Source organism: Ranitomeya imitator, chromosome 9 (assembly GCF_032444005.1).
Source record: "Ranitomeya imitator isolate aRanImi1 chromosome 9, aRanImi1.pri, whole genome shotgun sequence".
NCBI classification, from domain to species: domain Eukaryota; kingdom Metazoa; phylum Chordata; class Amphibia; order Anura; family Dendrobatidae; genus Ranitomeya; species Ranitomeya imitator.
Window position 1 is genome coordinate 104,951,240 of NC_091290.1, and position 27,855 is coordinate 104,979,094.

Below are 27,855 nucleotides of genomic sequence, written 5' to 3' on the forward strand. Positions count from 1 at the left end.
GTGGGTGTCGCATCTTGGCGTCACGAACAGGATCTTGTATCCCGGTAACACCGGGTCCTGTGTGCCATAAACTTTATTGAACTGTTTGGTAACTGCCATTATCACGCCACGTGACAAGCGAGAAGCAGAAGGGGCGTGTTGTCATGGGCAGAGCCCAAGATAGGACACAAAGAGAAGCCCTGCCTCGCACTTCGACGTCAGTCCTGGAAGCAGGAGGCCCCGACCCGGACCCCTGTGTGCTTGATTCATCTTGCCTATGGAGCAGCAGTCTGATAAGCCAGCAGAAACTCAGAACCTGGCTAAGGTTCACTAGGGGAAAGAAAATGTCCAACCCGGGTGGAGATCCAAACGACGGCTGCAGCCACAGCCCCCATAATTCCACTATCAATGTCGTACATACCGGGAGCGACCTGGTTAACGCAATACTCTGGGGAGTCGCACACCCTGAGTGATTTCAAGGTGAGACCATGTAGTTTGTTTGAAGTGTATCCCTTGTCTGAGAGTCAAAAAGTCAGCATCCTCACTGGCCAGTTAACTGGTGTGGCCCAGAGGGAGGTAAACTCCGGACACTGATACAAGAACTGTCAAATAACTGTCAAATAACTGTCTGTCCCTGGCGCTGTGCTTCTCTGTTCTGGCTGTGAGCACAGCGGCCGGAAAGCAGAGCGGTGACGTCACCGCTCTGCTTTCCGGCTGCCCGGCGCTCACAGCCAGAGCAGAGAAGCAAAGCGCCGGGGACAGACAGCGGTAGGTAAGTATGTAGCGTTTGTTTTTTTTACTTTTAGGATGGTAACCAGGGTAAACATCGGGTTACTAAGCGCGGCCCTGCGCTTAGTAACCCGATGTTTACCCTGGTTACCGGCATCGTTGGTCGCTGGAGAGCGGTCTGTGTGACAGCTCTCCAGCGACCAAACAGCGACACTGCAGCGATCCGGATCGTTGTCTGGATCGCTGCAGCGTCGTTTAGTGTGAAGGTACCTTTAGACACTTGAACTGCAGCAGAGATTGAAATGAGATTCTTTGGGTGCAAACAAAGGGTGCAGGACAGTATACGGGACTATGACCTTAATCTTCAGGAGGCGCTGTGAGCCATTAAGCAGGTTGACTCCGACAGTGTACAAGACGAGGATAGACTGCTAACCGAGCATTTTATTGAAGGGCTCCTGTCCAACACCTAAAGTACACAGCTGCCCATCATAGCCCTTCAAAACCCTGACCTGGACTTTGCGCACTTTAAAAATAGGGCCATCTGGGTGCTGCGTGAACAAAACCCCCGCGGCACAGCACCCCTAGGCGCCCAGCAATTACATACCACCAGGAAGCGGAATCCTTTCCCCAGGCCCCGGTTGCGGCCAATGCACAGACCCTAGATAATGAACCTTCTGCAGAACTACGTCTCCGGGTCCAGGAGTTAACCAAAAGTGTGGCTATGCTGACCCAAACTGTGCAGTCCATGCAAGTATCATCCCCAAAGGAAAAGATCCAGCTGGCCTCAAGTCCAGATGATGTCCCATGGCGACGGCAGAGGAGAATCCCACCGACCAGAAGGAGAGATAACGATCGCTACGACCAGGATGGAAGAGCCATCTGCCGCCACTGCAACAAGGCAGGGCACATCGCAAAATTTTGTAATTTAAACAAGCAACCCCTGGGGCAGAGGGCCAACCCCCAGAAGTACTGTAAGATGACCGGGCCCACAAAGCTGGTGAGACAAGTACATCGGAGGACAACCTTTCCTCCAAGTTGTGATTGATGGCATCCCGATGAACACTTTACTGGACACCGGCTCCCAGGTGACGATGATACCATATCTCCTTTACAAACGGTATTGGGTTGACTCTGATATTAAGGTGGGGCGAGTAGAGTTGAAAGCCCAAGGTCTGATAATTGTAGATATTGATCGGCGAGAATGTAACCCAATGATGACCCTAGGTACCAATGTGATAGAAAATTGTCTTGGCGAGATTATTGTTCTATTACAACAGGTAGCCGAAACTGCCAGTTCCAGTGAGCAGTGAGGTTTGCAGAAGGAGATCAAAGCCCTGATGCAGAGGCAACAGGTAGAGCTGTCTGGTGGAGAAATCGGCAGTGTGAGGGTGAGTGACCCATTCCTCATTGTAATATCTCCCAAAACTGAAATGTTAGTTTGGTGTCGAGCTGCTATAGGTATCAGGAGTCAGGATTACCAGGTACTGGTAGAACCTGTGTACTCAGACAGCAGGCCTACTATCCTGAAAGCCAGAGGGGTAGTAGGTGTCTGCAAGGGAAGGGTACCTGTACACATCTTAAATTGTGGGGCTAAAGAAGTTAAACTACCCCGGTATGCCACCATTGCTAAGCTGTTCACTGTCATTAACAACCCAATATGGGCAATAGAACCCTTGGTCCCGTCCGACCAAGTGAAGGACAATGGATCTGCAGAACAGCTAGTGGATTGGTGTCAGAAGCTGCACATAGGCATTGACTCCACCTCTGGTTCAAGAGTATCAAGGGATATTCAGCAAACATCCACTTGACTTTGGGCAGGTAGAAGGGGTTCGACACCATATCCCCACTGGAGACCATCCACCATTAAAGAAGTTTACCACCCAGTTCCCACAGGCCTACTACCAGTGTGCCAAGGGCATGTTACGGGAGATGAAATAAGCGGGAGTCATTAGGGATAGTTGTTGCCCCTGGGCAGCTCCGTTAGTCCTCGTTAAGAAGAAAGATGGTACAATGAGGAAGTGTGTGGATAGCAGGCAGATAAACCGCATAACACATAAAGATGAAAACACAAAAGCGTACAGAAAGGTCAAAAAATACTCTGTTGTAAAAAAGTCACAGTAAATAAGCAAGTGCTAGTCAAAAAATGAAAAAAATACAGGGTATTTAGTTAATACGTCTTTTTGCAAAAAAGTGTGTTAAGCTGCTCCACCAATCGCCAAGGTATACCCATAATAGAGCACAAATGACAAAAGAAAAACACGGCACTGCTCCCATATAAAACATTAGAGTCTTAGGGAACCACTGCTGTGTGCCGCTGCTGGGTCTGAAATGCCGAGAGGACACCGGGTGCACTAATCAGGACATCGCATAAATCCAGCAAGAAAAAAGATAAAAGAAAGTGCACTCACCGGTCCTTCAAAGTAATATGCCTTTAATCAGAACATGTGCAGGAAACTAACAGGAGAATGTGGAATGACAGACGACGGCCGTTTCGTGCTACTGCACTTCTACGGGACCCGTAGTGTTAGTTTCCTGTTAGTTTCCTGCACATGTTCTGATTAAAGGCATATTACTTTGAAGGACCGGTGAGTGCACTTTCTTTTTTCTTTTTCCTTGCTGGATTTATACCCATAATAGAGCAGTCCTGTCTAATGTATATAATCCCTATCTGATGTATTTAAAAACCTGGTCATCTGTATAGTACCTGTATGAACAGGGCTCAGAGAGAAAATATCCACGTTGAACATGCGAGATGGAACAGCTACAATGCAAATGACCCACAGAGGAGTGGTGAACTCCCCAGTCTTGTAAGTACTGCTCTATTATGGGTATACCTTGGCGATTGGTGGAGCAGCTTAACATACTTTTTTTGCAAAAAGACGTATTAACTAAATACCCTGTATTTTTTCGACTAGCACTTGCTTATTTACTGTGACTTTTTTACAACAAAGTATTTTTTTACCTCTTTGTACGCTTTTGTGTTTTCAAGTTCTTTGGTGGTGTGAACAGGTTCCTACAGACTTGTTCGCTATGCAGGTGGCCCATGTGTTTTTGGTTTTATAACACATAAAGATGCCTACCCGTTACCACGCATTGAGGAGTCATTAGCTGCCCTGAAATCTGCTAACTATTTCTCCAACTTGGATCTTCCCAGTGGGTACTGGCATGTTCCCATGGCAGAGGCGGATAGAGAGAAGACCGCCTTCACGACACCCATGGGCTTATGCAAGTTCAACTGCATGCCATTCAGGATTTGCAACGCACCGGGGACGTTCCAGAGGCTGACGGAGTGTTGCCTCAGGCACAAGGACTTCGAAACGGTTCTATTGTACCTGGATGAAGTCATTGTTTTCTCCAAGACCTATGAAGACTACTTGAAGCACCTTGTCGAGGTGTTTGAAGCCCTGTCCAACTTTGGCCTGAAAGTGAAGTCGTCCAAGGTGCACTACCTAGGCCACATAGTAAGCGCTGAAGGTGTGGCACCAAACCTTGACAAAGCCACCACTATCAGGGACTGGCCAAAACCCAACACCATTCATGAAGTACGGCAGTTCCTCAGGTTGGTAGGCTACTACCGGAGATTCATCAAGGGCTTGACCATGATAGCTGCACCCCTGCAAGACCTTCTAGTGGGCCAACCCAAGAAGGCCAAGAACAAGAGTCCTCCATTCGAGTGGAGCAACAGGATAGAAGAATCCTTCACTTGGTTGAAGTTGGCTCTCACTGGAGATGAAGTCCTGGCCTACCCTGACTATGACCAACCATTTATACTTCACACTGATGCCAGCAACGTGGAATGGGGAGCAGTGCTATCACAAGTGCAGAAAGGCAGAGAGAGTGATTGCCTACCCTAGCAGGTAGCTTCATCCCACTGAAAGGAACCCGGACAACTATAGTTCCTTCAAGTTGGAGCTTCTCGCCATAGTCTGGGCTGTGACCGAGCGAGTCAAACACTACCTGGCTTCAGCGAAGTTTACCATCTTCGTGGACAATAATCCGCTGACTCTCTTGGAAACTGCAAAGCTAGGTGCATTGGAACAGCAATGGATGGCCCGGCTGTCCAACTATGAGTTTACCATCAAGTACTGAGCAGGGCATAAGAATGCTTATGATGATGCGCTGACCAGGATGCCCAATTCACCAGACGGGGGAGAAGACCAGGAAGAGCTAGAAGAAATCGATTTATCAGCCTTCCATCGCCATGAGGCGGCCCAGTGATCCCAGTGCGTGTGGGCCAAGCGCTATGTCATTCAAGAGGTCACGTTTAACCTGTTGCTCCACCATGGATAGGCAGAGACGCAGGATAACGACTTGGCAGTCGGCCCAGTAAAGGAAATGCTGACACAAGCTGATTGACACCGTGGTCCAAATGCTCCACAAGAGACCCAACAGTTGTGGATGAAGAAGGGCAAGCTATTCATCTATGAGGGGAAGCTGTGTCGGAGAAGCATCAACTCCCGAGCCCACGGACTGGTCTGGCAGGTGGTAGTCCTGAATGCGCCAATGGTCTTAGAAGCATACCACGATGGAGCCGGACATTTCGAGTGGAAGAAGTTGGAAGTCCTGCTATGTGAGGGATTCTACTGGGTGGGCATGAGGAAAGCAATTGAGAAATGGTGTCAAGAATGTGGTCCTTGCAACTTGAGATGGAAAGACTGTGATAGCCAGAGGGCTCCCCTACTGCCCATGGTTACCAAACAAGCGCTTGAACTGGTAGCTTTGGATCACGTGAAGTTGACTCCGAGTAGGAATCGCTACACCTACGCTCTGACCATCATTGACCATTACTCAAGGTTCCTGGTAGTCGTGCAGTGACGGACTGGGTGCCAAGGGCCCACCAGTAACATTGACCTTGGGGGCCCACTTTTCATCTGCATACAAATATTACATCACCCTGGTTCACAAATTTACCTATAGCTCTATATAATAATAAACTGGGTTGTTTGGTTAATGAATGAGATGGTTTTTTTTCTGTACAGAGAGAATCAAATTAGTTATGACAAGTACTGCCCATACAGTAAGGTCGGGGGCCTAGATCTGCACAGAGGCCCACCGGGGAATTCCCCAGTCCAAGCCTGTAGTCGTGCCTGTCAAAGACCAAACCGTGAAGGCAGCAGCCAAAGCGTTTCAAGAACACTTTGGTCGACCGCATGGTTACCCTGAATAAGTGCTCACCGACCAAGGCCCAGCCTTTGAGGCAGAAGTATTCCAGGAGTTTTGTAACCTGTACAGCTGCAGAAAATCAGGACAATGCCATACCATTCGCAGACAAATGGCATGTGCGAGAAAACGTACCAGGTGATAATTGACCTGTTGAAAACCTTGAATCTGGAAGAGCGAAACCTGTGGCCAAAGAAGTTGCCAGATCTGGTAGATCTATACAACCAAATCCCGGTAAACTCCACCAACTGCACCCCAGCCTACCTGATGAGGGCGAGACCTGGCAAGTTACCCATTGACTGGGAAATGGGAGTCGTAACACCTGAGACGACACCACCTGATGCCGATTGGGATACAGAGTGGCAGCAGCAATACCGCAAAGTGCAAGAGTGCGTGGAACAAAGTTTGTCCCAGTCCAGGCAGAGACAGGAAAAGAGCTACAACCAACAAGCTCTGGCTAACTCCTTTAGAACTGGGAGAACAGGTCCTCAAAAGAAAAAGGAAGATGCACAAACTGGACGATCAGTGGGAGGCTGAACCATACACCGTCATGCCTTCAAACTTTGATAATATAAAGGAATGCCTCGTCAGTAAGGATGGAGGAGAAACCTCAGCAGCACTGTTGAGGGATCATCTGAAGGTATACCCTGACCAATTGAGAAACAAAGAGGAAAACCAAGATGCCCCTCAAGCAATAGAAGAGGTGGAAGAGAAGATCCATACCATTTTTGGAGACTTTCCCCGGTCTTGGACGCAGGTGATTCAAGCCATCATAGTACCTGTCCTGATCTTTCGCCAGCCTACTGCACCTGAAGCAGCAGAGACTCTAGACCTGTCAGCTCTAGTAACAGATACCACATCTGCAGTGGAACGCGAAAATCTACCCCCTGCTAGCGGTGAATCTGTCAGACCCATGCTGAGTTTAAGGCTGCCGTCACACTAGCAGTATTTGGTCAGTACAATATTTTACATCAGTATTTGTAAGCCAAAACCAGGAGTGGAACAAATAGAGGAAAAGTATGATAGAAACATATGCACCACTTCTGCATTTATCACCCACTCCCTCTGAAGGGTGATGTCATGTCTGGAAGCAAGAAGAGGTCCCAATGCCAGGTAATACACAGCATGCATCAGAATTCCTGCTCCAGGCCAGAAGTGGGAGCTCTAGACCCGACTTCTGGGGAGCTGCTCTTTCTGTCAGGAGGAGGGGTGAGTGTAGTCTGTTAGGGAGCTAGTCTGAGGAGAGGGGAGAGAGAGGAGCAGAGACAAAGGCTCTGGGGAATTGCAGCCCGGCTGTGTGGGTGCTGTATGTCCCGACAGCCAAATCTGGAGGGCAGGGGATTGCAAGCTCCCTGGCCACACCGAACACCCAGAGACACCACAGCAGACCAAGAGCCTGGGGCTGCTAGTGAAAAGGCAGTGCCCATAACAGGCTAGCGCTGTCTGCCATACAGGTCAAAGCCAACACGCAGGAGAGGGCCGCAGCTTAGCTACAGGCAGCAGGGACCCAAAGACAGAGCGCAGCAGGAAAGCCTCCAATCCCACCTGGCAGGGTGGACCCCCTAAAGGCTTCCAGGCTAGCCGGTCTCCTTCTATCATCTGTAACTGGTACCCCGGATTGCATGTTCATATACCAAGAAGTAAAGGTAAAGAAAACTGCACTTTTTTGCATCCCTTGCTTATTCTCTGCACCCCAATGTTCACTAGCACCCAAACCAACTGTTATATCTGCCCTGGGGCCCCACTCTACCCGTGTGGAGTTGTGCCATCTTTGCTGCAGCACCATCAGCCCCAGTGGACCTGAATCACAGCATCGGCCCTTGTCAAACACCACAGGTGGTGTCACGAATCAATCCCATATAACTTTTCTCCCTTGCATTTTTATTGCACGCTCATTGCCATGGAGTCGGGTCACGGCCCTGTGACTTCAACAAAGAACTGTCCGACCCCGTTCCACATACCCCACGGCTCTGGTGGGCATCGCAAAGGCAGTATTGAATGGTTGCAGAGCTGCTGAGCTTTAAACCTGCTATAAATCCCAGCAGCTTCTGCAGCACAATCTCCTCCTTTTCCTTCTCCGATCCTGTCTGCTCTCCCCGACAAGGTCAAGCCGCAGCTCCAGGAGGAATCGCCGCTCCAAGATTATGTATTCCCCCTCTGCCATCATCTTCCAGGGTCCATGATAGCGCACAGGATGTGCGCGGCAGAAGCCGGAGATCATCACAACGGAAGTCTCGCAGTTCACCATGGGATCTCCATCAGGGTCAAGAGTTCGCCCAGTCGTCATCATATACCACCGACGGCTCCTAATTGTGGCGCTGAGGAGAAGCTCCGGAAGTTCCAGCACACGGAAGGGGTCCTCATGATGCATCTAGCAGCCGCAGCCTAAAAAGCACTGCGGCGGCCCAGTGACCACCTGCAACAGCTCTGCATGACTGCATCGTCCCTGCATGGGTGTAGCATTTGAATCCCGTGCTGATCTTGCCGCTACCACATCCTGGAGAACCGCATCCCTTGCATCTGACCAGGAAGAAGAACAGCCAACAGCCAAGGGGTGAGAGTTTAAATGTGCCCCCCATCTGTCCCCTGTTTAAAATTAAAATCGTTATTAAGGGAAGTTTTTAATGAATATTTTAGCAGCATTGATTCTTCTGTGCTGCCCAATTCCTCTAGAGTCAATCCCAATTTTGGCAGCTGTAATTTTGTTTTAAGGCCCTGGCTGCCTGAGATTCTCTTGAAAGAGTCAATTACTTGTGACGTATCCCTTTTAGGGTTTCATTTGAATTCTTCTGTTAAGGATCAGATTTGGAATACGGATTATGTAGATTTATTTTCCCTTTTACCATCAGCTAAGGATCAGCATAATAGAAATGAGAGAAGGGATGAGGCAGAGGATAAACAGAGAAACAGCATTGTTAAATCCTTTAATAACTGGCTGCAGGCTTTCTCTATCTTTTCTGCTGTGTTAGGAAAGAAATACCCTAATCTTTGTTGGGGCCTTTTTCAAAATTAAGGCTGGTTTCACACTTGCGTTTCAAAACGCATGCGTTTTTTTAAAAAAACGCATGGTGAAAAAACGCATGTAAACGCATGCAAAAGCTGCGTTTTTTTGATGCATGCGGTTTTGCATGTGGTGAAAAAAACGTTTTGACGCGTTTACATGCATTTTTTCATGCGTTTGCGTTTTTTAAACGCATGCAGATAAATGTGTGACAGCTGCCAATCATCAAAATAAAGTAAAAAACCCACTATAAATAGAAAGAGCTAGGGTTAGGGTTAGGGTTAGGGGTAGGGATCCTAACCCTAACCCTAACCCTAAAGGGATCCTAACCCTAACCCTACCCCTAACCCTAACCCTAAAAGGATCCTAACCCTAACCCTACCCCTACCCCTAACCCTAACCCTAATCCTACCCCTAACCCTAACCCTACCCCTAACCCTAACCCTACCCTTAAAGGAATTAGGGTTAGGGGTAGGGTTAGGATTAGGGGTAGGGGTAGGGTTAGGGGTAGGGGTAGGGTTAGGGTTAGGGTTAGGCTTAGGGTTAGGGGTAGGGGTAGGATCCCTTTATCAATTTTATGGTGTGGGGTGGTTTATCAGTGTGTTTTTTTTTTGTTTGTTTTTTAAAACGCATGCAAACGCATGTGGTTAAAAACGCATGCGTTTACATAGACAGCAATGCATTTTTTTGCCGCAAAAAAAGCATGCGTTTTTTTGCGGCAAAAAAAGCCGCTAAAAATACTACATGTTGCATTTCTGCAACACAATGCATGCAGGAAAAAAACGCATGCGTTGCAAAAACGCGTCAAAACGCATACAAAAAAACGCATGCGTTGCAAAAACGCGTCAAAATGCATACAAAAAACGCATGCGTTTTTAATGTTAAATATAGGGGGGAAAACGCATGCATTTTTTTGCGTTTTTTACCGCAAAAACGCAAAAAAAAAAAACGCAAATGTGAAACCACCCTTAGACACAATTTTAGTAACATACCGTAATTTTGGGGGTATGGCTTGGTTAAGTTATGACGAGTCATTTAGGCATAAATTGGCCATATACCCAAATCTAGGTTGGGAAACAAAAGATGTGGATTCATGGATTAATTTAATGTTACCCCAGAAATTTCCTGTGGACAGACATGGTTTGAGCGCCCCTAACAAAAAAGGAGTTTATTTTGCATTTAATGAGACAAATTGTAAATGGGCTCATAACTGTCATTTTCGACATGAGGGCTCCTTTTGTGTGGGGCGCTCACCCCATGTCAAAAGTTTTTAAAAAGCAAATGGGCAACAAGGAAATAATAGGGAGACACTTTCAAAAAGCACTGACTCCAGTAAATCTGGAAAGAATGGCCCCATGGCACGAAATTTATCCAGATCAGGAGAGTAGCTACCTACCCTATGGGGGTTTTTATAATAGATTTTATGTGCCTCCCTTTAAAGGTGTTGGATGTACATTAGATGATAATCTGCCTTCAGCGCTAGAGTTTCCTCATATTGTTGAAGAGAAAATTCTAAAAGAATTAGAGTCGGGTAGAGTTGCCAGTCCTTTTGATTTCCTCCTTTTAATGACTTTAGGATTTCCCCACTTGGGGTAGTTCCTAAAAAAGCTGAAGGGTCATTTAGGTTGATTCGTCTTTTGTCCTACCCTCAAGGTCTTTCTCTGAGCGATGAAGTCAATAAAGATGCATGCTCCATCAAATATGCTTCCTTTGACATAGCCGTTGAGTTATTACAAAAATTTGGTCGCAATTCACTTATGGTTAAATCTGACATCAAGTCAGCATTTAGGCTTTTACCTGTCAATCCGGAAGGCTTTAGTTCATTAGGTTTTGTGCTTAATGAGCAGTTCTTTTTTGACAAATGTCTTCCTATGGGTTTTTCGTTATTCTGTTTTTATTTTGAAACATTTTCTTCTTTTTTTACATTGGGTTATTGAATTTGATTCAAGGGGTGGGGGAGTTTTACACTATCTTGATGATTTTCTGTTTAGCCCTAGTGATTCTGATGTTTGTTATTTATTATTAAACAAATTTCTTAAAGTCTGTAGTCAATTCGGTGTCCCTATTGCGGAGGCAAAAACTGTCCCCCTTGTACTTCTCTTGAGTTTTTAGTCTTATTAAATGATTCAGAGAACATGACTTGTTCTCTTCCCCGTGAAAAAATTTCTAAGCTTTGCTCCACTATCAAGCTTTTCTTAAAGAAGGAAAAACTCACGCTGAAAGAACTGCAATCTTTGCTAGGTTTCTTAAATTTTGCCTTGAGAATCATTCCACTAGGCCATGTTTTTTTCAAGGCACCTTTATGAAGCAACTTCGGGTTATTCTTCCCCTAATTCTCAGATAAGGCTAAGCAAAGAATCAAAAGAAGATTTAAAAACTTGGTTGAATTTTCTGTCTAATTTCAATGAGAAGGCCGTCTGGCAGAGCCCCATTACCCTTGCAGGCACTTAAGCATTGTCTTATTTTACAGATGAGCATGAAAGCCTCGGGATATCATTTCCAATCAAAGGTCTTCAGAGAAGTGGCCAGTGGCATGGGTTCAAAATAAAATGACAAAAAACCCAACAGTGTTGGATTTATTTTTAACATTTTAGCTATTTACCTTTGTGGCCCACTCCTCAAGAACAAGTGAATAATATTTTGTTCTAATAACCAAGGTTTGTTTTTTCTTATATATACATTATCTTCCAAAAATAAATGGGCTGCTCAGATTCTTAGGCCTATGATTCTCCTTTGTCTGGAATTTAATATTTGGCTGAAAGCTTCATTTTCTGACAGTATGAGCAATTGTAATGCGAAATGTATTTGTCACCGTCAGTGGTCGCTGTTCCGGAGGCAAGTACCAGAAGCAGACGGCGAAAGAACATTATGCCCACAAAGGCTATGGAAAATAGTGCAGGTTTAATCATTTATTTTACTGAGAAATCTTTGGCTAATAAAACCGATTATTCAGTTGCTATGTGCATGTTGGTTAATTTCTGTTTGCAAAACAATTACCCTCATAACGAATCTCATCCTGAGGCTTATATGCGGAGCATTTATTTTTAAAGGGCTTATATTATTCAGCTCTAGCTAAAAATTTTGCTGGTGTTTCATTTTTTCTTAAATTTCTAGTTAAAAGCCCTTTAGCTAATTTATTTCCTGTTAAACATTTTTTGAAAGGGTTGAAGGAGGGTTACATAAAAAGAATTGGAAGATGGGACTCAAACAAATTTAAATTGTATATACGCCCAGATTTGTATAAATATTTTCTTGTTATTCATTTTATAGGTGTGGTCACTGTATGGATCATCGGACATTCCTTTATATTTTAGGCAGAAAAGAGTGCTATCGTGCGATCTTACACTGAAAACCTTTCTTTTAACATCTCCTCTATTCAGATTTTTTGGCATAGTAGGCGTGGAATGCTATAGAAGACCTTAATTTCTGACATGCATAAATTAGCTGGAATATGGCCTAATCCAGATTTAGTAATTTTACACTTGGGAGGAAATGACCTGGGCAAAATTAGCACTCTTGATTTATTAGCATTTATGAGAAGGGACGTTTTGTTGTTGAAAGCAGAATATTTTAATTCTTTTTTTTGTTTTCTCTCAAATCGTTCCAAGGCTTTTATGGTTGAAACATAACATGTTATTTTTGGAAAAAATCATGAAAAAGATAAATAAGAATATGGAAAAATTTATGCCACTAAATGATGGGTTTTCTTTTAGGCATGTGGACCTGGAAGATATTATCCCAGGAATGTACAGGAGGGATTTGGTACATTTGTCTGATATTGGCTTGGGTATGTTTAGTTTGGATCTCTGTTATGACCTGGTGGTTAGGACAATAATGGACCTGGTGGTTAAGACCACACGGAATGACCTGATAGTTACTAATAATACAGGACAAGCTCTGGGACGTGGGAACTCTGCTGACCGCAATCCCTAATCCTATCACACACACTAGAAATAGCCGTGGAGCGCTCCTGACGCTCCCTAGGTGCCTCGTCACAGCCTAAGGAACTAGCTAGCCAGCCCTAAAGATAGAAAAATAAAGCCTACCTTGCCTCAGAGAAAATCCTCAAAGGAAAAGGCAGCCCCCAACATATAATGACTGTGAGTTAAGATGAAAATTACAAACACAGAGATGAAATAGATATAGCAAAGAGAGGCCCGACTTACTGAACAGACAGAGGATAGGAAAGGTAACTTTGCGGTCAGCACAAAAACTATAAAAAGACCACGCAGAGGGCGCAAAAAGACCCTCCGCACCGACTCACGGTGCGGAGGCGCTCCCTCTGCGTCCCAGAGCTTCCAGCAAGCAAGACAAAAATCAAAATAGCAAGCTGGACAGAAAAATAGCAAACAAGAGAAAAACAAGCAGGAACTTAGCTTCTGCTGGGAAGACAGGTCACAAGAACGATCCAGGAGTGAACTAGACCAATACTGGAACATTGACAGGTGGCATGGAGCAAAGATCTAAGTAGAGTTAAATAGAGCAGCCAGCTAACGAATTAACCTCGTCACCTGTGGAAGGAAACTCAGAAGCTGCAGCCCCACTCACAACCACCAGAGGAAGCCCATGGACAGAACCAGCCGAAGTACCATTCATGACCACAGGAGGGAGCTTGACAACAGAATTCACAACAGTACCCCCCCCTTGAGGAGGGGTCACCGAACCCTCACCAGAGCCCCCAGGCCGACCAGGACGAGCCAAATGAAAGGCACGAACCAGATCGGCAGCATGAACATCCGAGGCAAAGACCCAGGAATTATCTTCCTGACCATAACCCTTCCACTTGACCAGGTACTGGAGTTTCCGTCTCGAAATACGAGAATCCAAAATCTTCTCCACCACATACTCCAACTCCCCCTCAACCAACACCGGGGCAGGAGGATCAACGGATGGAACCACAGGCGCCACGTATCTCCGCAACAACGACCTATGGAATACATTATGGATGGCAAAAGAAGCTGGAAGGGTCAAACGAAATGACACAGGATTGAGAACCTCAGAAATCTTATACGGACCAATGAAACGAGGCTTAAACTTAGGAGAGGAAACCTTCATAGGAACATAACGAGACGACAACCAAACCAACACGAAGTCGGGGACCCACACAGCGCCGGCGGTTAGCGAAACGTTGAGCCTTCTCCTGGGACAATGTCAAATTGTCCACCACATGACTCCAAATCTGCTGCAACCTATCCACCACAGTATCTACACCAGGACAGTCCGAAGACTCAACCTGCCCTGAAGAGAAACGAGGATGGAAACCAGAATTGCAGAAAAACGGTGAAACCAAAGTAGCCGAGCTGGCCCGATTATTAAGGGCGAACTCAGCCAAAGGCAAAAAGGACACCCAATCATCCTGATCAGCAGAAACAAAGCATCTCAGATATGTTTCCAAAGTCTGATTAGTTCGTTCGGTTTGGCCATTTGTCTGAGGATGGAAAGCCGAGGAAAAAGACAAATCAATGCCCATCCTAGCACAAAAGGATCGCCAAAACCTCAAAACAAACTGGGAACCTCTGTCCGAAACGATGTTCTCCGGAATGCCATGTAAACGAACCACATGCTGGAAAAACAATGGCACCAAATCAGAGGAGGAAGGCAATTTAGACAAGGGTACCAAATGGACCATCTTAGAGAAGCGATCACAAACCACCCAAATGACCGACATCTTTTGAGAGACAGGGAGATCCGAAATAAAATCCATAGAAATATGCGTCCAGGGCCTCTTTGGGACCGGCAAGGGCAAAAGCAACCCACTGGCACGAGAACAGCAGGGCTTAGCCCGAGCACAAGTCCCACAGGACTGCACAAAAGAACGCACATCCCGTGACAAAGACGGCCACCAAAAGGATCTAGCCACCAAATCTCTGGTACCAAAGATTCCAGGATGACCAGCCAACACCGAACAATGAACCTCAGAGATAACTCTACTAGTCCATTTATCAGGGACAAACAGTTTCTCCACTGGGCAACAGTCAGGTCTATCAGCCTGAAATTTTTGCAGCACCCGCCGCAAATCAGGGGAGATGGCAGACAAAATTACCCCCTCTTTGAGAATACCCGCCGGCTCAGGAACACCCGGAGAGTCGGGCACAAAACTCCTTGACAGGGCATCAGCCTTCACATTCTTAGAGCCCGGAAGGTACGAAACCACAAAATCAAAATGGGAGAAAAATAGCGACCATCGTGCCTGTCTAGGATTCAACCGTTTGGCAGACTCGAGATAAGTCAAATTCTTGTGATCCGTCAAGACCACCACGCGATGCTTGGCTCCTTCAAGCCAATGACGCCACTCCTCGAATGCCCACTTCATGGCCAACAACTCTCGATTGCCAACATCATAATTGCGCTCAGCAGGCGAAAACTTTCTAGAAAAGAAGGCACATGGTTTCATCACCGAGCCATCAGAACTTCTTTGCGACAAAACAGCCCCTGCTCCAATCTCAGAAGCATCAACCTCGACCTGAAACGGGAGCGAAACATTAGGCTGGCACAACACAGGGGCAGAAGAAAAACGACGCTTCAACTCCTGAAAAGCTTCCACAGCCGCAGAAGACCAATTGACCACATCAGCACCCTTCTTGGTCAAATCAGTCAACGGTTTAGCAACACTAGAAAAATTACTGATGAAGCAACGATAAAAATTAGCAAAGCCCAGGAACTTTTGCAGACTCTTCACAGATGTCGGCTGAGTCCAATCATAAATGGCCTGGACTTTAACAGGGTCCATCTCGATAGTAGAAGGGGAAAAAATGAAACCCAAAAATGAAACCCTCTGAACTCCAAAGAGACACTTTGACCCTTCACAAACAAAGAATTCGCACGAAGGACCTGGAACATCATTCTGACCTGCTTCACGTGAGACTCCCAATCATCCGAGAAGACCAAAATATCATCCAAATATACAATCAGGAATTTATCCAGGTACTCTCGGAAGATGTCATGCATAAAGGACTGAAATACTGATGGAGCATTGGAAAGCCCGAATGGCATAACCAGGAACTCAAAATGGCCCTCGGGCGTATTAAACGCTGTTTTCCATTCATCGCCCTGTTTAATACGCACAAGATTATACGCACCACGAAGATCTATCTTGGTGAACCAACTAGCCCCCTTAATCCGAGCAAATAAATCAGACAGCAGCGGCAAAGGGTACTGAAATTTGACTGTGATCTTATTAAGAAGGCGGTAATCAATACAAGGTCTCAAAGAACCATCCTTCTTGGCCACAAAAAGGAACCCTGCTCCCAATGGTGACGACGACGGGCGAATATGACCCTTCTCCAAGGATTCCTTTATATAACTCCGCATAGCGGCATGTTCTGGCACAGATAAATTGAACAGTCGGCCCTTAGGAAACTTACTACCATGAATCAAATCAATAGCACAATCGCAATCCCTATGAGGAGGTAGGGCACTGGACTTGGGCTCATCAAATACATCCCGGTAATCCGACAAAAACTCCGGGACTTCAGAAGGGGTGGATGACGAAATAGACAAAAATGGAACATCACCATGTACCCCCTGACAACCCCAGCTGGACACAGACATAGATTTCCAATCCAATACTGGATTATGGACCTGTAGCCATGGCAACCCCAAAACGACCACATCATGCAGATTATGCAACACCAAAAAGCGAATATCCTCCTGATGTGCAGGAGCCATGCACATGGTCAATTAAGTCCAGTACTGAGGCTTATTCTTGGCCAAAGGCGTAGCATCAATTCCTCTCAATGGAATAGGATACCGCAAGGGCTCCAAGAAAAAACCACAGCGGCTAGCAAACTCCAAGTCCATCAAATTCAGGTCAGCGCCTGAATCCACAAATGCCATAACAGAATAGGATGACAAAGAGCAAATCAGAGTAACGGACAAAAGAAATTTCGACTGTACCGTACCAATGGTGGCAGACCTAGCGAAACGCTTAGTACAATCGGAGATAGCATGAGTGGAATCACCACAGTTAAAACACAGCCCATTCCGATGTCTGTGTTCTTGCCGTTCAGCTCTGGTCAAAGTCCTATCACATTGCATAGGCTCAGGTCTATGCTCAGCTAATACCGCCAAATGGTGCACAGCTTTACGCTCACGCAAGCGTCGATCGATCTGAATGGCAAAAGACATAGACTCATTCAGACCGGCAGGCATGGGAAATCCCACCATGACATCCTTAAGGGCTTCAGAGAGACCCTTTCTGAAAATTGCTGCCAGGGCACATTCATTCCACTGAGTGAGTACAGACCACTTCCTAAACTTCTGACAATATATCTATACCTCATCCTGACCCTGACACAGAGCCAGCAAGATTTTCTCTGCCTGATCCACTGAATTAGGTTCATCATAAAGCAATCCATGCGCCAGAAAAAACGCATCAACATCACGCAATGCCGGATCTCCTGGCGCAAGGAAAAATGCCCAGTCTTGAGGGTCGCCACGTAACAAAGAAATAATGATTTTCACTTGTTGAACAGGGTCACCTGAGGAGCGAGGTTTCAAAGCAAGAAACAATTTACAATTATTTTTGAAATTCAGAAACTTAGATCTATCCCCAAAAAACAAATCAGGAATTGGAATCCTAGGCTCTGACATCGGATTCTGAACCACAAAATCTTGAATGTTTTGTACCCTTGCAGTGAGATTATCCATCCAAGAGGACAGACCTTGAATGTCCATATCTACACCTGTATCCTGAACCACCCAGAGGTAAAGGGGAAAAGAGAGACAAAACACACTGCAAAGAAAAAAAAAATGGTCTCAGAACTTCTCTTATCCCTCTATTGAGATGCATTAGTACTTTGGGCCACCTGTACTGTTATGACCTGGTGGTTAGGACAATAATGGACCTGGTGGTTAAGAGCACTCGGAATGACCTGATAGTTACTAATAATACAGGACAAGCTCTGGGACGTGGGAACTCTGCTGACTTCAATCCCTAATTCTATCACACACACTAGAAATAGCCGTGGATTGCTCCTAACGCTCCCTATGCAACTCGTCACAGCCTAAGAAACTAGCTAGCCCTAAAGATAGAAAAATAAAGCCTACCTTGCCTCAGAGAAAATCCCCAAAGGAAAAGGCAGCCCCCCACATATAATGACTGTGAGTTAAGATGAAAATTACAAACACAGAGATGAAATAGATAAAGCAAAGAGAGGCCCGACTTACTGAACAGACAGAGGATAGGAAAGGTAACTTTGCGGTCAGCACAAAAACTACAAAAAGACCACGCAGAGGGCACAAAAAGACCCTCCGCACCGACTCACGGTGCGGAGGCGCTCCCTCTGCGTCCCAGAGCTTCCAGCAAGCAAGACAAAAATCAAAATAGCAAGCTGGACAGAAAAATAGCAAACAAGAGAAAAACAAGCAGGAACTTAGCTTCTGCTGGGAAGACAGGTCACAAGAACGATCCAGGAGTGAACTAGACCAATACTGGAACATTGACAGGTGGCATGGAGCAAAGATCTAAGTGGAGTTAAATAGAGCAGCCAGCTAACGAATTAACCTCGTCACCTGTGGAAGGAAACTCAGAAGCCGCAGCCCCACTCACAACCACCAGAGGAAGCCCATGGACAGAACCAGCCGAAGTACCATTCATGACCACAGGAGGGAGCTTGACAACAGAATTCACAACAGATCTCCAAGCCATTATCGAAAAATGGCTCTGGTGTTTTGAGGGGGCCATGTCTTGATAAGGCCTGGCATTTGGGAAAATCACCCAGTTTTCCGGGGGTATTTGGATATGTTGGTCATGATTAACTTCAGTTTATGAATTTTAAATGGTTTATCATTTTACGAGTGAATAAAATAATTTTCAAAGTAACTCAAAAATAAATGCCATGGCCATTTTATTCCACAACATATGGTATTCTTGTGTATTTATTTATTGTCAAGTGGGGTTGTGTTACCATGGAAGCCGTCTCCTAGAGAATTTACAAGGGGGGTCTCATGAGAACACTGCCCCATAATTGTAAAACATGCTTTTATAGGATTCTCATTTTTCTAGAAGAGTTTTGAAAGGGTTAACGAATCCTGGGTAAGCTGTTCCATGCACAACCAGGTTCTATCTGGTTCTAGCTGGCTGGCTTCCTGCTTTTTTTGTTTGAATTTAATTGTCTGATATAGAAAAGTGCGGGAAGAAATTAAATATAAAAATCAGCTATTTTGAATGGTCCAGATCAGTTGTCGCAAGAAGATTGAAGATCCCTCCCACCCTCCCTCTTTTTTTGTTCCTGTTTTATCTGCCGTGTCATTTATCCAACACCTTCCTTACTCCAGACCAGAAGGGGGAGCTCTAACACCCGGTTTCAGGGGAGCTTCCCTATAAGTTCTGGCCTGGAGGTGGAGTTAGAAGTCTTGTGAGTATTCTGAGAGTGAGAGGCGAGGAGGGAAGTCGAGGAGAACCTGGAGAGTAGAGCTGTAACCAAGCTCACCTCAGACGAGAGCACTGAAAAAGAGGATGCCAGAGTTCTTGGCTGTGTGGATGCTGTACGCTCCGTCAGCCCAATCTGGAGGGCAGGGAACTGCAAGCTCCGTGGCCACACTGAACACCAGGAGGCACCACAGCAGACCAAGAGCCGGGGCTGCCAGTGAAAAGGCAGTGCCCGTTATAGGCTCATGCTGTCTGCCATTCAGGTTAGAAGCAGCACACAGGAGAGGAACCTGAGCAGAGCTTAAAGCAGCAAGGACCTAAAAGAAAAGCGCAGAAGGAAGGCCTCCAAACCCACCTGGCCAAGTGGATCCTAAGTTGCTTCCAGGCTGCCCAGACCCCATCATCACCTGTTACCTGTGCCCTGGACTGCACCTGCAACTAACAAGTAAAGGTAAAGGAAATGTGCAATCCTTGTGTCCTCCAGTCATTCCCCGCACTCTCAGTCCTGCACCCCATTGTCTATGATCCCTTACCAACTATACCGGTAGCCCTGGGGCCCCGATCCACCTGTGGGGAGCAGAACCATCCCAGCTATGTCACCATCACCCCCAGCAGTCCCTTTAACCCCTTTCTGTCATTGGACGTACTATTCCGTTCATGTGGGGTGGGCCTTAATTCCCAAGGACGGAATAGTACGTCCAGCGCGATCGGCCGTGCTCACGGGGGGAGCGCGGCCGATCGCAGCCGGGTGTCAGCTGTCTATCGCAGCTGACATCCGGCACTATGTGCCAGGAGCGATCACGGACTGCCCCCGGCACATTAACCCCCGACACACCGCGATCAAACATGATCGCGGTGTGCCGGCGGTATAGGGAAGCATCGCGCAGGGAGGGGGCTCCCTGCGGGCTTCCCTGAGACCCCCGGAGCAACGCAATGTGATCACGTTGCTCCGAGGGTCTCCTACCTCCTTCCTCGCTGCAGGACCCAGATCCAAGATGGGCCCTGCAGGGAGGGTGGTGGCTTACCAAGTGCCTGCTCAGAGCAGGCGCTTGGTAAGCCTGGAGTGCTCTAACTCAGATCGCTGATCTGACAGAGTGCTGTGCAATCTGTCAGATCAACGATCTGTGATGTCCCCCCCCGGGACAAAGTAAAAAAGTTTTTAAAAAATTTCCACATGTGTAAAAATAAAAAAAATACCTAAATAAAGAAAAAAAATATTATGCCCATAAATACATTTCTTTATCTAAATAAAAAAAACAATAAAAGTACACATATTTAGTACCGCCGCGTCCGTAACGACCCAACCTATAAAACTGTCCCACTAGTTAACCCCTTCAGTAAACACCGTAAGAAAAAAAAACGAGGCAAAAAACAACACTTTATTATCATACCGCCGAACAAAAAGTGTAATAACACGCGATCAAAAAGACAGATATAAATAACCATGGTACCACTGAAAACGACATCTTGTCCCGCAAAAAAACGAGCTGCCATACAGCATCATCAGCAAAAAATAAAAAAGTTATAGTCCTCAGAATAAAGCGATGCAAAAATAATTATTTTTTCTATAAAATAGTTTTTATCCTGATTAGGATATTACACTGCATTTGGCCTACTTGTTTGGTTTGGCCTACTAACGGTGTCTGCCGCTCCTTGTTTTTCTCCTCCACTGAACAAATCTGAGCTTCAATTTTCAGGTTTTCAGCCTATATAAAGTATTAAACTGCATTTGGCCTACTTGTTTGCTTGGGCCTACAAACGGTGTCTGCCGCTCCTTGTTTTTCTCCTCCACTGAACAAATCTGAGCTTCAATTTTCAGGCTTTCAGCCTATATCAAATATTAAACTGCATTTGGCCTACTTGTTTGGTTGGGCATACTAACGGTGTCTGCCGCTGCTTGTTGTTCTCCTCCACTGAACAAAGCAGTGCCGTCTGTTTACTCCTGTTACCAATTTTGAACTTCATTTGGCCAAATTTATTACTTGGGCCTACTAACTGTGTCTGCCACTCATTACAGTTTTCCTCCACTGAACAAAGCAATGCCGCCTGTCCTGTTACCAATTTTGAACTGCATTTAACCTACTTTATTCTTTGGGCCTATATCTGTGTTTCCTCCTCATCCTGCCCATTGCCCAGCCAGTGATAGATGAGTCTGCTGGTACATTGACCCAGACCACTACATTCCCCTTGCACTCTACACAGCCAGAATCTGACCATGCTGAAAGTCTGGTTCCCCTTCCCACATACTATACCAGCTTACACGGGGACAAAGAGGAAGGTGCAGATGAAAGTGCAGGTTCCTTCATCAGGTGGGGGGGCATACTCATTGGCGATGTCACTGGCACAGGGCCCCTCATAGTACACAAAAGTGTCTCTGCCAGTGGGAGGCACCCCCGCCGTCAAACACACCGCCATACTTTGAGGGGCCCTGTGCCAGTGCCAATGCGAACGGGTGGGCCCCCCCTGCTTGCTCAGGATCACAGCACTTGCAAAGTTGAAATACTTACCTCTCCCTGCTTCACCGCCGTGATGTAGTCCGCGTTTCCTGGGCCAACGAAAATCTTGAGCTAGCCATACCCCCCACAACTTTAGCCAAATGACCCCCAGTTTTCAATGCCTAACTATTATTATAAAGTAAATTAAGATTGACAAGCTTCAGTAATACGAATTGATGTTTTTGGCATTAAAATGGACACTGTAGGTGTTTTCCTGTCCTCCACTCACTGCCGACTTTGATTCCCCATTGACTTGCATTGGGTTTCGTGTTTCGGTCGGCCCCCCGACTTTTCGCAATAATCGGCCGATTTTACCCGACCCAACTTATGACAAAGTCGGGTTTCGCGAAATCCAACTCGATCCTAAAAAAGTAAAAGTCACTCAACTCTAGTGATGACGCCATCTTTTCTGGTTAACTGACCTTTTGGGGCTTGTGATTGGCTGTAGCAGTCATGTGACTGAATGGGTGCATCATCCGTGCACATGTGATTGTCATCTACTCTTATGAAGAATTCATTCTAAGATTAAGAAAAACAACAAAATATTATAAACCTCAACCATCAGAAACATTTTCATGTAGAACAGAGACCCGTCCTCAACATTGTATAGAGCACGACTGGCGGGTCCTGAATATAGTAACTGATGATGCCATACCTGTATATAAGTGACGTATCGCTTCAGAGAGTCCCCCGGGCAGCAGGCAGCAGATCGTAAGGTTTTCTGGAAGAAAAGGATATCAGTATTATGTAATAAGCCTCCTTGTACATCACATCAGTCTCTATGGGAGCATTCAGGGTAGGAGATGGGAGAATTATAAAGATTGGTATTTATTATAATACTTACATATATAATGAGGAGTGTACTGCATGTCAGCTGAGACAGGATAAAATGAGGAAAATGTTGTAGCTGCCTGAAAAGATAATAGAGGAGAAATTAATTCAGATCCTTCTATATATTACACAGAAGAAAGTTCTGTGTACACGGCGTCAATAATGCTAAAAATAAAGAGGCCCTATCCGCTCTCCTAATAGGTCTGGTTTAGTAACAAATGCGTTCTCTATAACATAACAATGCTGGAGCCTCTTTTCCATATGATAATGCCCCAGCGTCCTCTATCTACATTGACGAGCAAAAGGGGAACAATGTTGTGAACTTTTGACTTTCAGGTCCCATATCTCACCATCCACTACTGCTTCGTAAATGAGACTACCATCATTTGATAGACAATCATCTTGGCTATCTCACACATAAATCTGACTGGCAAATATTTAGCATATGATTAGTTATGCAGATTCTTGTCATGTCACTGCATTGTTACTGTTTTGCTCCTAAAAATGTAAATTTTAATCTTTATTATTTTGTTTTTATTTTGTAAATCCACCCTTTCTTTCAACACTGCCTGAATCCTTCTGGGAATGATCTCAATCAGGTTCAAGCATATCTCAACCGAAAACTGATCCCAGGTCTCTTCTACACATTCCCAAAGTTGATGTATACTAGTCGACTCACTTGGGGATGTATAAAGCTTTTCTTCAACTCTATCCGCAAGTGTTTTATTGGGTTGAGGTCTGGAGACTGTGGGGCCAATCTCAACATATGCTTCGGGTCGTTGTCCTGCTGGAACACTATGTCGTCCTTTTCATACCCATAGTACTCGAGTGTGAGAAGTAACTCCTCCTGTAGGATTCTCAGATATAGCTCACTAGTGCATCATCCGTGCATATGTGGTTGCCATCTAACCTTATGAAGAATTCATTCTAGGATTAAGAAAAACGACAAAATATTATAAACCTCAATCATCAGAAACATTTTCATGTAGAACAGAGACCCGTCCTCAACATTGTATAGAGCACAACTGGCGGGTCCTGTATATAGTAACTGATGATGCCATACCTGTATATAAGTGACGTATCGCTTCAGAGAGTCCCCCTGGCAGCAGGCAGCCGATCGTAAGGTTTTCTGGAAGAAAAGGATATCAGTATTATCTATATATATAATTGTCTAAGGGTTTTTCCGTCTGTCTGTCCTGGAAATCCCGCGTCTCTGATTGGTCGAGGCCGCTAGGCCTCGACCAATCAGCGATGGGCACAGCATGGCGACGATGATGTCATAAAGGTTGCCTCGACCAATCAGCGACGGGCACAGTCTGGCGCGAATTCGCCTCGACCAATCAGCGACGGGCACAGTATCGACGTAGATGTCATAATGGTTGCCATGGCGACGATGATGTCATAAAGGTTGCCTCGACCAATCAGCGACGGGCACAGTCTGCCGCGAATTCTGGAATCATCATTGTCCATATACTACGGGGACATGCATATTCTAGAATACCCGATGCGTTAGAATCGGGCCACAATCTAGTCTATATATATAATTGCCTAAGGGTTTTTCCGTCTGTCTGTCTGTCTGTCTGTCTGTCCAGGAAATCCTGCGTCTCTGATTGGTCGAGGCCGCCAGGCCTCGACCAATCAGCGACGGGCACAGTATCGACGTAGAAATCCCACGCCTCTGATTGGTCGAGGCCGCTAGGCCTCGACCAATCAGCGATGGGCACAGCGACGATTATGTCATAAAGGACGTAGACATCCTGCGTCTAATTGGTCAAGGCCGCCAGGCCTCGACCAATCAGCGACGGGCACAGTATCGACGTAGATGTCATAATGGTTGCCATGGCGACGATGATGTCATAAAGGTTGCCTCGACCAATCAGCGACAGGCACAGTCTGCCGCGAATTCTGGAATCATCATTGTCCATATATTACAGGGACATGCATATTCTAGAATACCCGATGCGTTATAATCGGGCCACAATCTAGTTATGTAATAAGCCTCCTTGTACGTCATATCAGTCTGTATAGGAGCATTCAGGGTAGGAGATGGGATAATTATAAAGATTGGTATTTATTATAATACTTACATATATAATGAGGAGTGTCCCGCATGTCAGCTGTCACTGAGGCCGCACATTCACATCTTTATATGTCTGTAAAATACAGAAAGACTTCAGTATATACACATAAAATACCAAAAATCAGCCAAGTGGCCATGTGATATCTGTGTGTGAGCCGAGGTATAAACCATATCCTGCACTGACCTCGGACTCTCCTACTGAAGGTCCTGGTTTGGTAGAAAGATAACTCAGGGTTTATGATGAACCAGTGATCAAATTAGAATTCAGATTTGGCCTCCAGGTCAGATCTGATGTCTCAGGCCCCTGAAACCATTCCTGAGAGAGCGGGAAAAAGAAAGGAACATTATTGAAAGGAAGAAAAGAGACTCTAGAAGTTCAGTGGATGGAGAAATACCGTAGATACCTCAGGGTTTATGGTGAATCAGTGATCAAAGGATCCATAATTGTCCTCCAGATCAGATCTGGTATCTCAGGCCCCTAAAACTAAGAGAACTGGGACAAAGGAAAGAAATATTAGTAATAGGGAGAAAAGAGAAGAACAATTGGAAAGATACTCACACCACCGATAATAAGACAGGATAAAATGAGGAAAATGTTGTAGCTGCCTGAAAAGATAATAGAGGAGAAATTAATTCAGATCCTTCTATATATTACACAGAAGAAAGTGCTGTGTACACGGCGTCAATAATGCTAAAATTAATGAGGACCTGTGCTATGAGTCAAAGTCCAGATATTTTTTGTTTAGAAAAATATCAAAAAGTTTATGACAGAAAGGGGGTTACAAAAGCAATAACAAGAGGAAAGTAAAGATAATAAAAATAAAACAGTAAATGGTGATGGCACAGGATGTTATAATGCTGCAAATCCACAAAGAAATAAAGGGTACAGGAAAGTGTTAACACCTATATGTGCATGTACAGGATATATAAAAACATAGTTTCCACAGTGCAGAGACATCTACATAAAGATAACAAAAGATCTCATAAATGTTACGTGTGTAGGTCTCTGACCACTGTGTTAAATAGACTAAACGTTCATCATCTAGTCTCCAATGTAAAGTAACTAGCCGTTTGCAGGTGGCACAAAACAGTCAATCCTGCGCAAAAATGTGCAAATGGAGAGCCGCCTGCAAAAATAAGATAGAGGAGAAAAAATGCATCATAAATAGGTCATCTTACCCATGGGAAGCCATGTGAAATTGTGCAAAAACTGGCAGTTTTTGCACATTTTCAAACGGGGTACATGGGTAAGATGTCCTTTTTATGATGCATCTTCTCTCCTCTATTTTGTTATTACTTTTGTAACCCCCTTTTCTGTAATAACTTTTTGATATTTTTCTAAAGAAAAACTCTGAGGACTTTGACTCCTAGTCTCTTATAGGTCGCACATTAAGTGGAGTGTCCGTTATTATTTGCCTCATTTGGCTTTCTAACGATATACCATTATATGGTCATTTACAGTCATGGCCAAAAGTATTGACACCCCTGCAATTCTGTCAGATAATACTCAGTTTCTTCCTAAAAATGATTGCAGTCACAAATTCTTTGTTATTATTATCTTCATTTAATTTGTCTTAAATGAAAAAACACAAAAAGAATTGTCCTAAAGCCAAATTGGAAATAATTCCACACCAAACATAAAAACGGGGGTGGACAAAAGTATTGGCACTGTTCGAAAAATCATGTGATGCTTCTCTAATTAGTGTAATTAACAGCACCTGTAACTTACCTGTGGCACCTAACAGGTGTTTGTCAAAACTAAATCACACTTGCAGCCAGTTGACATGGATTAAAGTTGACTCAACCTCTGTCCTGTGTCCTTGTGTGTACCACGTTGAGCATTGTGATAGGTTCTATCACAGTGACCAAAATGAACCAATAGGAAAGATCTTCCTATTGTTGCCGGGAGGTGGCCAGCAGATCTTGGCAGGCGCATGGGTGGAAGCGGGAGGGCCGAAGAGCACCAGGAGACACTGGTAAGTATCAGAGAGCGATCGGAGACCCTATTTCTCTGTCCTCTGATGTGCGACCACATCGGAGGACAGAGAAATTAAATGGCACATCAGACTTTTTTTTTTGCAGTCACCGGTAATACCGGCGATCGCCACCCGGGGGTCGGTAAAAGCTGACCGAAATCATGTTCTTTGGGGTCTCGGCTACCCCCGGCAGATCTCGGCAGGCGCACTGTGCATGCGCCCATCATTTTGTTCCTGGGAGAAGATGGCATCGCCCATGGAGGGGGAAGCAGGGGAAGTGGTGCACCATCTTGGGTGTCAGGTCCGAGCATTCCTACATGAACAGTTTCCTGGAAAGTGGATTAGTCGTGGGCCTTTTGGATGGCCACCAAGGTCTCCCGATCTGAACCCTTTAGACTTTTATCTTTGGGGTCATCTGAAGGCAATTGTCTATGCTGTGAAGATACGAGATGTGCAGCATCTGAAACAAAGGGTACTGGAAGCCTGTGCTAGCATTTCTTCTGCAGTGTTGCGATCATTGTGTCAAGAGCGGGAGAAGAATGTTGCATTGACAATCCAACACAATGGGCAGCACTTTAAACACATTTTATAAGTGGTCATAAACTTGTAAATAACTCATGAAAGATTAACTGTTATCATATCTGACAAATGATGAATGCGGCATCTTACCTGTCAGCCAAACAGTCAATTCCAGTCCTGGTCCAGAAGTTGTAGTCAGAAATTCTAGAAAAATCCTGCACAGCGAACTATAGGATTCACACCGATCTAACACCAAGAGCAAAGTGAGCAGAAATCAGCTGCGCGGGTAGGTGTGTCGGCTAGTTCTGTCTGTGACATCATCAGTTCTATTATGACATCATCAGTTCTGTACTGATCACCAGTTCTATACCTCTATCATCAGTTCCCTTCTAGTTCTTCCCTTCATTGCCTGTATACGCCGGCTGTACAGTCACCAGATATCGGCATGTTACATGGGAAGCTGCTCTGTGAGCCTGATACATGTGTGATTATATAGCAGCGGACATATTGGGGCACCGTTATCTCAATAGTGTCATCAGATCATTGTGTACCACTGTCACTACTGTTGGGAATGGGGTTATCTTATCATGGCCACCATGGTCTGATATTACGCCGGCCCAGTGATTGCACAGGTCTGACCTCTGGGTTATGTGCAGCTTATTACTACCGAGAAGAAGTAGAAGATGCCTTCTTGATAAACGCATCTCACTACA

At 45.3% G+C, this 27,855-nt stretch overlaps 1 protein-coding gene across 1 annotated transcript in view; it reads right to left on the bottom strand.

The window, feature by feature from the left end:
* LOC138649799 (5-hydroxytryptamine receptor 3A-like) overlaps nucleotides 1–25,736 on the bottom strand; it is a 140,093-nt gene extending 114,357 nt beyond the window's left edge. Inside the window, exons 1-8 of the mRNA XM_069740501.1 lie at nucleotides 25,052–25,736; nucleotides 24,832–24,963; nucleotides 24,655–24,720; nucleotides 23,631–23,696; nucleotides 23,247–23,494; nucleotides 22,581–22,647; nucleotides 22,392–22,457; nucleotides 22,159–22,255 (exon numbers count right to left, since the gene is read on the bottom strand). Of these exons, the coding sequence (XP_069596602.1) occupies nucleotides 22,159–22,222 (64 nt within the window). The 5' untranslated portion in view covers nucleotides 22,223–22,255; nucleotides 22,392–22,457; nucleotides 22,581–22,647; ... (3 more) ...; nucleotides 24,832–24,963; nucleotides 25,052–25,736. The remainder of the gene's footprint in view (nucleotides 1–22,158; nucleotides 22,256–22,391; nucleotides 22,458–22,580; nucleotides 22,648–23,246; nucleotides 23,495–23,630; nucleotides 23,697–24,654; nucleotides 24,721–24,831; nucleotides 24,964–25,051) is intronic.
* Between the last annotated feature and the right edge of the window lie 2,119 nt (nucleotides 25,737–27,855).